Source organism: Lathamus discolor, chromosome 2 (genome assembly GCF_037157495.1).
Source record: "Lathamus discolor isolate bLatDis1 chromosome 2, bLatDis1.hap1, whole genome shotgun sequence".
In the NCBI taxonomy this organism is placed as follows: domain Eukaryota; kingdom Metazoa; phylum Chordata; class Aves; order Psittaciformes; family Psittacidae; genus Lathamus; species Lathamus discolor.
The window spans coordinates 139,721,153-139,735,141 of record NC_088885.1 but is presented as its reverse complement, the minus strand read 5'-3'; the positions used below and the strand labels follow the sequence as shown (position 1 = coordinate 139,735,141).

Sequence of the window (13,989 nt, the reverse complement as noted above, 5' to 3'; positions counted from 1 at the left end):
AAACACTGACCACACATTTTCACAGTGACAAACTCTTTTCTGAGTGACAGTAACTAATACAATAATAAAATAACCCCCTCCTTTGTATAGCACTTTATTAACAATTAATGATTAATAAATTTACAGTACCAGACTTAAACACAACTACTGTCCCGTAAGTGTCACTACAGAAAAGAAATACAACCTCAAAACCTAAACTTAGTATATTTTACATACACACTTTCATATCTGATATTTAGGAAATATGGCTGCTGTCAACTATGGTGTATATAAGCAGTCCTAAAAGAACAGGCAGCAATTACTCTTCATACTCAGGGAAATACTAACAATTAATTTTCACAGTATCTTTACCCACTTTTATAATGACAATCTGTTTCAATTAAAAAAGGTGACACAAATATGGCATGGTTGATTTAATCCTACACTACTGTTTCAATAGAGTTATTCTAGACTGGATGGAAACGAGATTAGCATCATACCCAGAGATATTAATGCCTTCACACAACTACTGGATGGGCTAGCAAGGGTGGTAATTTGCTCTTGGCCACAGTGAATCAGCTGCCAAGAATCTCCAACTTCTAATTCATGCACAATTAAATAATGATAAATAAGTGTCCTAACACATGGAACTAAACGACGGATGAAATGCTCAGTTCCACTAGATTCAAAGCAAGGTTGAGAAAAAAACCCAGGTTCTTCCTATTGGAAGTCACATTGATGGATTTAGATCAAAGGCAAGTTAAAGACACTTTTAAATTGGTATGTAAGGATTTAGAAACTGTTTTGCAGGAGGCTAAGGCAGTTTAGATGTCAGCATCTTGTTGCTACATGTCTGTTAGAAGTTGTTATTTAACAGCAGAGCTGCAAAACAGAAATGTGAGTGTAGCTCATGAACATTAGCACAATATTAACCATCCTTTAAACTACCAGCCAAGATGGTAGGAACTAATTTGGGGTCCCACATACTCTGTGTCACCACCTGAGCTTGCATAATAATTGACTATTGCTGCCAGCTGCAAGTATCGGTTGTAATCTGTATTTTCTAAACTCAGCTAAAATATCATGGGTAACTCCCCTACAACGAAAGAGTTTTCAGGACTAAAATTCACTGATAAGAATAAAATATTTTAGATATGAACATATGCAAATTTAATATGCATCATTAGTGCAGCCTAATTTGACAGAGGTAAGAGAAAAGCATTCAAAACACATGTATTCAAATTTTAATAAGCTGCTTTTAAACAAAGCAGCATTACTTTCTGTAGCTTTCACAACACAATCAAGACAAATGCAGTCACAATTGATTTAAAAGCTTCTCAAACATATTTTAAACATAATCAGTTTAGTGTTTACAGAGATAAGAATAAAACCTTTTGTCAGAGTAGAAAGTAGGTTACCACCTTGGCTTAAAAGACAAAATAGTTTAAATTTCCTACACAAGGACAATCTGGAGTTCAAGGAGCTGATGGGAAAAAAAGAGAATTAAAAAAATGTAGTAAACAAGCAAGTGGATCAAACGATATTGTTCTGCAACGGAAGCTGTTTGCAAAGATACGAGCTTTCATCTTTGTTCTTCGACTAAACAGCAAAGGCAGTGCATGCATTTGGATTTTCAAAGGGCTCCGAACAAAGCGCAGGGACAGCTCCACTTGCAGCAGTTGATAATTGAACCGTTCCCAGCCGCCTGCTCCCCCCATGGTTGTACAGCTGTGGGGGCCGACAACTGGTCAGCACCTGAAGCATCATCCTTTAAAAGGACAACCCCTTTATCTTAAAGAATGCTGTGCTGTAAACGCCAGTGGCATCGGGGACTGATGCCTGTGCAGCACAGACTCAATCAGCCAGAACTTCATCACCCCCCTCAAGTGAAACCAGCGAGGCATTTGCTCAGATACCAGGTGGTGCAAGTGCTCAGTGAGCTGAGAGCCACCACACGAACAGTCAATATACATATGCAACAAAATCACCAGTGTATTTGCAAGCTCTTGGCCGTCATTCACCCCTACACACAATATATACTTTGATATATATATATATATATAAATATACATACTCAGGTCTAAACCTTCATACTAGCTATTCAAAGTTGATGGGAATATTAATCATAAATCCAACCAGGGTAAGGAGAAGGCACATGCAGAAGGTTTTCAAAGGTCAGTAGGCAACAAGGCACTCATGCACCTTAAAAACAAACCAGCTGACAACCAAACACTCCTCTGACACCACAAGAAGGCACTAAGCTTGCCATTGCCATTATACAGATACATACACAGACAGATAAAACTGTAAAATATTTTGCTTTTTACTTCTGTGGGTTCCAGGCTCTTTTGCATTAACTAGCAACTACAGAACTTCTTTCTGTAGTAAAACAACTTAGTTCCACTTTTTTGCTTTAAATATTTTTAAGTGTGAAATAAAAATACCAATGTTCCTATATTTTTTAACTACAGCAAAGGTTAGAAACAATATAACCAAGAATATTACATCTCACTAAGAAGTTGTTCTGAAGCAAACTGAAGTAGTACCCCAATACTTTCCAAAAATAGCTTATTAGCAAAATTCACTGTCTTTTGTGGTTCTAACCTAAATTATAGCTCAACCTAAATTATAGATATTCCAACCTCTGCAATTTACAGCCCAAAACAAATGAGAGTTTTCCCAAGCATTGCAGAACTGAACTATTTATACACAGTTTTAAATTATATATGGTTTTATCTCTATGTATACTATACAAAGCATAAAAAGACAGACAAATGTAAGTTAACTGAAGTATACTGCAGGCTCTCAAACATCCGATGTCTAGACAGAGCTTCATTACATCTGGACTGTGGTAACAGAACCACCTCAAAAAAAAAAAAATCATGTATTTGCCATGTATTACAGGAGCAAATGGATTCATTACTGAACTTTGTGTAGAATACAATCTAGAAGATTACCAGTAATGCTGTTGAAAGACTGCCTGCTACCTATAAAAAAGCTCCTCATTTGAAGGGAATTCCAGCAGAATTAATTATTGCGCTGGTTCCAAAAGTCAGACCAGATTCATGTTTCCCTATCTTCATAAGTGTAGGGACTCACTTGAACAGAACAGCACCACCCAAGTTCCCAGAGTAGCAACCCTGCACCATGCTTTCTTCCTTGCTTACTTCATGAAGAAATTAAATCAGGAGAATCTCAGTCATAACAGGATCAATCTTCCCAAGTAATCTTCTGCAACATCAAGTAGAGCAATCAAGAGCCAGATCCACAAAGGCGACTGGCTATTGCAACAGAAATTTCTGATGCCTAACTTCCAGGCATTTCATAAAGTCCTCACAGCAGTTTCCCTACCTGATGTCCACACACACAGGCACTCAAGAATGACATTCACAGAATTCAGGAAGCAGAGATAACCTCACAGCCAGAAGAAAATGCTCAACTAAAACTAACACCAAACTCTGAGGCAGTGTTTATACAACAGACTACTCCTCAGAATGCTCTGGTATCCACATTCAGACACATCCTTTACTAGTCCATGAATACCAGAGCTTTCAATGCCCTTTACCATGACAGTTAGTGGGATGGCAAGAAAGCCAATTCTGTGGCTTTCTGAAACAACTGAAAAAACTTTCTGAAACAACTCTGCACAGACCAGCACCAGCCCATCCAGGTGCTGCTTCTACATGGCTGCTGATCCTGCTACAAGTCTACCTTGGAATAGTTATATGGCACACCACCTTTGCTCAAAGCTGATTTGATCAGACCCAAGGAAGCCCTGCAAGGAGCCACACTGTTGCTTCCATCAAGCTTCCCAATCTGTGCAGACCTGGGCTAGCCATGCTATTGGTTAGGTGGGGATAAAGACATTGTACAGAAGTTGGAAAATCTCCCGACTTATGAAGTTAATTCCCATGCTAATGGGGAATAATAAACTGCCACCCTCAGCATCCCAAATCCAACAAAATTAAAAGTAACTGCATCCAGTAGTTTCTTGCCCATATCTTGTAAAAATGAAACATAGCTTGCCTCATGGTCAGCCGAGCAGTGTGACAGTGTCTCAAGATATGACCAACTGGAAATACTGAAATCAGAAGACAGAAGTAAGAACTGCAGGTAGTCAGGTAGATAACTGCGGCTTTATGGGCTTCAACTCAGTCATCAGACTTGTGCATGCCCAGCTGACATCTCCTACATCGCAACAAAGTGAATGGATTAGTTAAAGTTTATAAATACTAGTATTTTTAGCAATTTTCATGCGGTGCAGTATCAAATACTTTCCTGAACTTCAAACAGACTGGCTTAATCCCTAGAAAATCTGCACAAGTTTCTTCCGTCATGCACACAAGTTGTTGACAAAGAGGACAGGATCTTCTGAACAAATTCTCGGTAACACAGGGGCACAGAGCAACACAAGTCAGACAGCACTGGACACAAACAACCCAAGAGTCTGAGCCACAAACCAGAGACAGCTAAAAAACTAGATGGCAGCCTCTGTTTTCTTTGTGTTTGGGAAGCTTTCACCATGTAGACAACCTCCTATATACTTAGCACTCACCATGTGCCATAACTTTTGATTCAGAGTAATTTTCTGTAAAATCACTGCTTCTGGAAAGATCAGTGTGTACACAAAATGGAAAACCAGCCTTCATTTCTTTAGCTATGTCGTGGTTTAAGCCCAACCACAAAGCTCATTCTCTCACTCCCCCCCCTTCTTTCCCTCCCTCTACTCCCAGAGGGATGGAGAGGAGAATCAAAAAGAATGTAACTCCCACGGGTTGAGATAAGAACAGTTTAGTAACTAAGGTATAGCACAAATAACTACTGCTACCACCAATGATAATATTGGTAAGAGAAAATAACAAGAGAATACGATACCACCGCCAAATGAGTTCGACACCCCCCCCCCCCCCCCGAAGAGAAAGTGCGCCCTTCTGGGTAACTCTCCGTTACAACCTAGGCATGACGTGCTGTGGTATGGAATACCTCTTTGGTCAGTTTGGGTCAGTTGTCCTGTCTCTGCTTCCTCCTGGCCTCCCCTCCTCCCTGGCAGAGCATGAGGCTCAGAAAGTCCTTGGTCAGACCAAACATTTGAGTTACCAGCTCTGTTCCCAGGCCTAAAGTCAAAACACAGTGCTGCACCAGCAGCAGACAAGAAGCAAAAGGAGAAAGGAGAAGGAGGAAAATAACTGCTACTGCTGAAGGACAAGCTATCACCTGGACTGTAGCCTGAAAACATAACATTATCATTATTACTAATAATCATTATTATTTGGAGCAGATCATTATTGCGATAGGAGAAGAAGTACTTAAGGTATACAAAAGATACACATAGAATTCTTTCTTGAGAAAAAAAAAGGGGGGGGATTCCTAAGTATTTGTGGGAAATGGTTTTTATCTTCTGCAAGTATATTTTATTCTGTGGCATTTTTGTTCAGTTATTTTTAATGAAGACAAAAATGTCTAAAACAATTATAACCTGAGTAGTTATAGATTTTTGCTCTGTAGACATATTTACTCAAATTACTTTTATTTACTAACTTTTATTTACTCTTAATTTTTATTCATTCTGAGACACAAGCAAACCTGAAAGGCAAGAAAGCAATAAAAGCAACTTGCTTTTAGATAAAAATAAATAAATAAATAAATTCCTAATTCTAAAAGATGGATGAGGCAGCTGTTAAGGAGGAAGTTAACTCCTTTACCCCATTACTTTATGATCACCTCTTCCTCCTTCCTCCAAATGCAAGATATCCAAATATAAGGAAGGGCTCTCTCAAAGCCAGTGATGTTACTATCGGAGCCTCTTTCTGCATGTACTGCCTCCCACAGTCTCTCCTCCACCTCTTCAAAATCTTTACCCAAATCCTTGACACCTTAAACACTCTGCCTCCTCTTGCTATCAAGATCAAAGAATCAAAGGAGAGGCAGTTTCCCAACAGTTCATTGCTTGCTGTAGCACAGCAGTAACTTAGCATACTCAGTGGGACAATCTGGTCTGAGCTTTCACCCACCCCTCACAGGAGCCAGCCTAAACAGAAGCAAGTACATCCCCAGCATCTCGATCACACTGCAGAAGTCTTCATCCATGAGAAGCTGGGGGCTGTAGGGAGCTCACATGTTATTATACTCTAGCCACGCAGGCAGTCAAGGACTCACATTTGGTTCCCCTTTCCTTCAGATTCCTCTGATAAGGAGGTGGATGGATGCATCCTCCTCTTTATATAACACATATGCAAAGGCACCTCTTCCTTCTCCCCTTCCCCCAGCATCTCATCCCTAGAGTGCTGCAAGCAAAAGGAAGCACACACACTAGGCTGGGGGTTCACCCTGAGGCAATGCAGCAGCACCATGCAGCTGAGGTGGCACTGAGGAAGACAGACAGAGAAACAGCACTGTGCAAGTAGCCACTGACAGGTCCAAAGACATGGAAAAAGACTAGAGCAGCTTTCAGCCCACCCTGCTGCCCAACTGGTAAAGCATCAGGAACCTTTAGACATATGACAGGGGTGTCAATTTCTGAAAGACAAACAAGTTGCTGCTGCCAGAGCTGCCATGGGCCAATGCACTGGATGTGAACTGCTAATAACATGCATGAACACAAACAATCTGATAAATCATGGACAGCAGAGGGAAAACTGTGGGCCACCTGTACACAGCAGTATACAATTTTGTCCTCTTGTCTACTATTCAAGAGGAGACAATGTGAAGTGAGTGACCTTTGAAGTAATGGTCACCACATCACCCTTAGCAGATTCTTCTTCCCTAACCTGATTGGCTACTGACCAGGTGAAGTTCAGGAGGTTCCACAGGACAACAGCTACTCCTTAAAAACATGGAAATGATCTTGAAATCACACCTTTTCACATCTGAAAGCTCTGTACCCACTGCTGGCTTTACCCAACTCCAAGGATGATGTGTTCTAACCTGTCAACTCAGTCTCCAAGCCCTAACTGCCTCCTTCAATGAAGGCAAAGCAGTTCTAAACTCAGTAGCTCTGTCCATGTTTTCCTTCTCTATATAAACAGCTTCAGGGATGCTTGTATGAATCCATTCACAAGTTTCTCCTGGAGCAGGCTACAGCTACAAGACTAACCCCATCACAAACTTATGGTGCCTTGTGCTTGGCAAACAACATGAGTGTGGAGAAGAGGGGGGAGCTAAGGCATGGTCTGTACAACGAGACTTAAACCACCAATGCTTTCAGCTACATAGGAACACTAGACAGGGCACTGTGGAAGAGACAGCAATCTGCAGGAGAGCCACAAGATACCACAAAACTTTCCAGAAAGGTCTGCTGTTGAGAAAGACCTGGCCTTCCACAGGCCAGCTTTGGACCTCATGCACAGCAGGACTGGCCTAAATTTAGTCCAGAGTGAAACTCCTCAATCTCATGCAGTGAGTGGGTGTATTACTCTTCATCAAGCATGCATTACTTTGGACTGCTCTGAATTCCAAGCAGTATCCTTTCAGAACAAGGAGCAAGGCAGTATGATTTACATTATCAAGTAGATGAGAAATGCTGTTCAGACAAAGCAGCACTAGATTTTGCAGATGACCAAATACCCTTAAAGCCAATGTAATAGGATTACACATATTCACCTGCCTCGTTTTAGCAAATCTGCACAAGCTAATAACACTTGATGAAGGGCCTCAGTACTACAGGTAACAAACACTTTTTTTTAGTGGCTGTAATGTAGTGTACACACAGGAGTCAGCAAAGATGGTTTACGAATGTGTTGCTGTAAGAACCACTGTAAGAACCAATACTGACTTGTGTTTCTTTGGAACACCAGAGAACAGGAGGGTGCAAAAATAAAGCCACACTTCCCAAATTTTTATGGTATCATACAGAATGACACCGATGGGTGTAATTCATATTGTTTTGATCCTTTGGCCAAGCTTTTCCACATTCAACATAGTGATGTTCAAACCAGAATTATTCTTGTCCGACTATTCTCTATTTCTAGAGACCTACCCAGCACAGAAGTCAGTCGCACTGCTTTGTATTTCCCTTGATCCATATGAAGCATATATAATTACTTTTGGCATTTGCGAACTTTCATTTAACAAGCATCAATGTAGCTCTTTCAGCACCAAAATCTTTTGGGACCACCACTTCCTTCTGATAAGCTAGAAAAGTTACTTTAGTTTGTACTGAGTAACATATATGTACAGCCTGCAGCATTTACCTCTTCTTACACAAGCCTCGCCTGCCTGTTAGTACCACTGACACATGGTAAAGAAACAGCAAAAAATGTTCCAAGCAAAATATGAACTAAAGAGCCCCTCCTGCTTGCTCTATTGAGTCAATGTCAACACCTCTGCACCCTTTCTGCATCTTAGGCTCTGAGGCAGCATCAGGGACAAAAGCTAACTCCAGGCAGATAAAGAATATTGGTGGGTTTTTTTCTAATTGAAGCTGTAGAGGTTTGAGTAAATTCACACCTATACTATTTTGCAGAGCAACCCAGTAACAACCTTCTACACAAAACCATACTTATTTCCCAAAACTCTCAAACTACAGAAGGTGGGCAGCTTCCTCCCCCCTGTGTGTATACACACACACACACGCACACACACAAGCACACACACACTGATTTAGCTTGCCAGACACAGTTCTCCCGGTTTTGAACACACTTTGATATTGAAGTAATAGTAGATTTATATTTAGTTGAAGCAAATTAAGTAATTACATTTCAAATTTTCAGTTACAGGACTTCAGTATTAAACTTTTGAGGGTGGTACTTAATCCACTTCAAACTGGTTTTGTTAGTTTAAACCAACCCTAGTTCTCCTATAATTTCTCCCACTGCTGCAGCCAGTTGCACTGAACTCTCCACAGATATGCACACATGTATTCTGGCACACAGTCACAAACTCAGAAGTGAATGGAAAACTCACTACTAAATCATTTTTCCAGTCTGAGGTACTTTATTGTTCTCCATGGGATGTGTTCCAGTGGTTTGTATAGTCTGCTTTAAAACTCATTGGCAAGCCTTCTGCCTTTGTAATTCTACAGACCCATAGATTTTACCCACATCAGGAAGTCTTAAGGACTTGTCTACAGTAAACACATTCCAGAACCGCAGCAGAACAGATCAAGAGATATGAACAAAAAGTTACAACACAGTAATATTCGCTGCCTTGCCGGAATAATGCCTTATATTGACAACTGAGTCCAGTATAGGTAAAAGTAGAAGTTACTTTGGAATTAGAAGTGACTTGGTTTCGCGGATGACCACGAGGGGGAGTTACAGCTAAGTATAGCTGTAATGGACCATCTATCCTGCCGTGTCCATCTATTTTCCTGCCCCGGCAAACCTCAGGTCTTCAACCTCCCAGTCTGAGCTAGTAGTAACATGAGCAGTGTTACTGTTAAACTGGTTGGAGATACAGATACATTGAACATCTGCAAACAATTAGATTCCATTGTCATGCAGCTGTTCAGCTAACATACACAGAACTTCACACCACAAAGCCACATGGTTTTACTTTCCCCAAATCACCATTTGTTGTATAAACAAAACTAATCCAAGTCTAAAGTAAAACTCAAGTAGCCTAAACTCAATCTGCCAAGGTGACAGCTCCAAAAATACCCAAAACAAACAAACAAACAAACAACAGGTAGAATGAGGGAGCAACTGGAAATCTGGAAATTACAAGTTTTCTGTTGCAGAGAATAAGAGCCCAGAGCAGCTATCATCAGTAGCCAGAACACCTGTAAGAGGCTGTAAAATTGAGTTAATCTTTTTTTCTTTCCTGTTTTAATCAGTTCAGTGTTCCAGTTTTCAGCACATCATTATGAAGAGTTGATACATGAGGGAGGAATGTAAGACCACAAATCAGCTGAATTCCTGGAGGACAACCACTATGTGAGACAGTGGCTCCACATCATCCTCTCCTGGAGGACTACGATGAAGATGCCACCCCAGAAATGCCTATTTAACACCTCTCCAGACAGCAGAGCAACTGTACAGAAGCCTTCATGCTCCAGCAGATGGAAAGCACAGCTCTTCTGGATATACAAGACTCCTCACAGCAGAACACGCCTGCAGAGCCTTGACAGCAGGACATAGAGTTATCACAGTTTTGGAGAGTGAACTTCACCTGCATGTGAAATTTATGCCCTTAACAAATGTTTGCTATTTCTGGGAGTTAACACTCCAAATAAGTAATGGGAAGAAGTTCTGAGAGGAGATAGGAGCAGAAAACAGGACTAACATCAAGGCTCTTTCTGCACAAAATACTTGGATTTCTTGAAGACGTCTCCACCACATGCCCTGTGATTGCATGATTAAGCAGCTTACTCTAAGTCAGCTAATAAAGTGAGGAAAATATTACAAGCATTAATCTCAAAACCCAGTGTTTACATCCTAAAACCATGCCCAGTCTTGAGAACAAGCTGTGGGGAGGGAAGGCAGAAGAACAAGATGGAATTAGAAAACAAAGCCTTTAAGCACTCCTATCAAAGATCAAAAGAAGGAAGTTTTAACCAATATACTATTAAAATTCTTTCTTTGGTATGAACAAGATTTGGACCTCCAATTACAGAAAAATTCAACCTCTTATAACATCTGAAGTCTCCTCCGCCGCCCAACCCACTGCCTCTTTATGGCTGCAAGGTGAAATTAAATAATACTCCAGAAATCAGTAGTTCCTCCTCCCCTGAAGCCACACCAAATCCCCCCTTTGCAAAAAAGCAGGACCTTTTGACAATCCTAAGGCGGCTCCCTGTTACAATCAACTAGGGATAAACTATACTGGCACCATTACCAAATGCCATGTAGAATACATGTCAAAATGTATAAGGGATGTTGGTACACTCTGGTCTCCCTCAGAATTAAAGGGTCCTGCAATGAACCACCGTAAGTTTATCATATTAACTCCAACCTAACCACTAGCAACAGATTCAACACTAGCTACATAAGAATGGAAAGCAACTTCCTCACCCTTTCATCAGTAAAGCAGCTGTCTTCAAAATTCAGGTTGACCCAGCAGTCAATCAGCACTGCTGAATCACAAATAGAGGCAGGCAGATCAGCACACAGACACGAGGTAGTTTAGAAATGTCTGTGCAACACTAGAGTAGTGAGGTATAACAAATTAGAGGCCAGACAGTGGCAATGACAGGAGACTAGAAAGCAAAGGATACAGGGTAAGGAATCAAAACCTAATAGACACTGTTGTTCCACACAGCCACCCAGTCAGTTGGCCGAGTAGTGATCAACCACTGCAGTGGTCAGAGGTGGTTATAAGGGAGACAGGATGGGGGGATAAAAAAGGGAAAGCAACAAAACTTCTCACTACCACTCAGGTTTTATGAAGTAGCTGTATGAGAACAGGTAAACCATGAACCCTTTCCAGAATTCATGCAGTAGGCACAAGCTAGACAGTTCAGAAAAGTCAGTTGTAGCAATCTAATAAAAATGGCTCTGTGGTCTCTGCTGTAACAGCAGCATGACTGGAAGGCACAAATACTAACAAAAGCTGGCTCAACAGTTGCAAAGACACACCAAGTAAGAACCAGCAGCACACCTGATGACATAGAAGTGGCAGACGCTGTAGAAAGCATCCCTGACAAACGATGACTGGATAAGGCACTGCACAGAGTTTACAACTGAAGCTTATAAGCTTGCCTTCCAATTTTAAAGCCCACAATTTATCTGAGACCTGCAGCTGAATTCAGTTGTTTGCATACAGGTGTCTTGACATTTGATACCAAAATTTCCCATACATCTACACCAGACTGGCAAACACGATGCGAGACCAAAGCCTGTGCTGTTCCAGGCTGGCAGCTAGAGGCCAACCAGGGAATCCTGACTATTCCAAGCAACACTAAAAGAATGCTTTGGTAACTGAATCAAGCTCCTCCTCCAAGCTCAGTAAAGAATATGCAAATAAGATTTTAACAACAGTAGCCACCTCCAATACAATCTTTAATTTTATTTATTTTTTAACCAGAAACTTCTTAATTTTCAACTCATTTGTTTCACTCTGCACAGCACAAGATAATAAGCTTCTCAAGATCTGTGTTAATATGTTCCCCCTCCTCTTACCACTGAAAAGCCACTATTAAAACAGGTTTAAAACTTGTTTTACAAGCCTCTCACCCAGAGAGGCTCTGGCCCTTTTGTTTCTATCAGCAAAGCCTTTCCACAAGGTGGCATATTCTCAAGGGAGACATGTTACAATCAGTTCAAGTAAGTAAAGTGCTTGCTTTCAGCTTAAAAAAGCTCCAACTTTCAGTCAGAAGTTTCAGCATCCAGTCAGAAGACAACAGAAGGCAAAGCCACAGTGGAGAATAGGGCCAATAACAAGTTTAGGTACCTCTCTCCTTAGTAGACATAAGCTATGAGAGGAACAAAGAGCAACTTCTAAACATTATTATTGCACTACCCAAGTTCAGATGGGCCACAATATCATAAGCCACGACCCCAGAGAATTTCAAGAACTGCCCTGTGTATCAGTGAGGTGCTATACGTAATCAGCTCTGCCAAAGAGCTCTGAGTAGCCACATTACTGTGCTATACCCATTCCTCTTCCGCTCCAACACCGGACCCAAAGTGGGGTAGGGGTGCCTATAGCTCATAACGTTTTAAAGAAACACCTACTCATTAAACGTTATCTGCCTTGGCATTCAGTGCAACAGACATCACAAACCATTTCTCAATGACAAAAAGGTTGTTTCACACTGTAATCTTTGCATACTACAGTAGGGACAGGGGAACTTACCTCCATTTGGAAAGCAGCCGTGTCCTGATCATAGTGTCCCATGATGTTTGGAAAAAAAGTCATATTGTAAGGCATTCCTGAACACCTGGAAATAGTAATTGGCTCACATGTGAACAAACTGTGCCCTCTCACCAGAGTTAGAAGTAAACTGCAAGTCACAGAGAACACGAGTACTCCCATTTTGTCAGAGCCTCCAACTTCAGCGCATAGCTCTGTTCAGGAGTTAGACAGACCAGCCTGGCACAAGGATAAAAACACACATCTTCCTCTGCTGGTTCCAGCGCAAGGCAAGGACGCGGGCAACTAGGCAGACGACAGACTCCTCACTGCTGCTTTAGGCATCTCCCCATTTCGGCTGGCTGCGGTTTTATTAAAACCCCCTCCTCCTCCAGCCTGCAAGCTGCAGAAGCAGGAAGAGACAGGGCTGATCGTTAACAGCAGAAACAGCCCGACAGCGACCACTCGTCCCAAGGCCGAACGCGGCCTCCGCAAGGCCGGCAGGAGAGGGCAGCTCCCGCCGGTCCCGCACACCCCGGAGGGGCAGCAGCACGGCGCTGCCCGCGCTCCCGCCGCCTCGCGCACGGGGAGCGGTGAGCTCGGCCGCCGCTCCCGCCCGGGCCCCGCAGCCACGGCTGCTCCCACCGCCCCGCCGCCGCCGCCCGGCTCCCAGCCCCGCCCTGGGAAGCGGCGCCCGCGGGGCCGGGCGGGACCCGACCGAGAAGGCGGCCCAGGAGCCGGGGCTCGCCGGGCGCGGCCTCGGCGCCGCATCCCCGCCACGCCCGGGCCGCGCCCCCGCCGCCCCCTCACCGGGACCCGCCTCCCAGCGGACGCTTCCTCGCTGGCGGACACCCCGGGGCGCCGAGGAGGAGCCGCCGCTCCCGGGGCCGGGCCGGGCCGGGCCGAGGGGTGCCGGCGCTGCCCCCCCCCAGCGCACTCACCCGCGCCCCACCGGAGCGGCCCCTCCCCGCCGCCTCCGCTGCGAAGGCCGCAGCCGCCCAGCGACATCGGCAGGATGCGGCGGCGGGGGCGCTCGCGCGATACTTGCCGCGCGGGGCGGGGCGGGCGCACCTTTCCGTGCCGGTGCGGGCGGAGTCTGCCCGCGGCGGGGCCTCCCCCCGGAGGGAGCGGGGCTGCGGCCGCCGGCGGCAGGGGCCTGGCCTGGCGGGGCGGCACCAGCACCAGCACCAGCACCGGCACCGGCACCGGCACCGGCACCGGCACCGGCACCGGCACCGGCACCGGCACCAGCACCAGCACCAGCACCAGCACCAGCACCAG

At 43.8% G+C, this 13,989-nt stretch overlaps 1 protein-coding gene across 3 annotated transcripts in view; it reads right to left on the bottom strand.

Annotated features, from left to right (window-relative positions):
* The window catches only part of FZD6 (frizzled class receptor 6), a 28,893-nt gene extending 15,156 nt beyond the window's left edge, over positions 1 to 13,737 (bottom strand). The window contains exons 1-2 of one of the 3 annotated variants that reach the window (XM_065668743.1): positions 13,650 to 13,737; positions 12,712 to 13,111 (exon numbers count right to left, since the gene is read on the bottom strand). In XM_065668743.1, the coding sequence (XP_065524815.1) occupies positions 12,712 to 12,891 (180 nt within the window). In that variant the 5' untranslated portion in view covers positions 12,892 to 13,111; positions 13,650 to 13,737. Of the gene's footprint in view, positions 1 to 4,005; positions 4,077 to 12,711; positions 13,112 to 13,649 lie in introns of those variants that run through there. The other 2 variants (XM_065668744.1, XM_065668745.1) reach the window with 2 other exon arrangements.
* Positions 13,738 to 13,989: the final 252 nt, after the last annotated feature.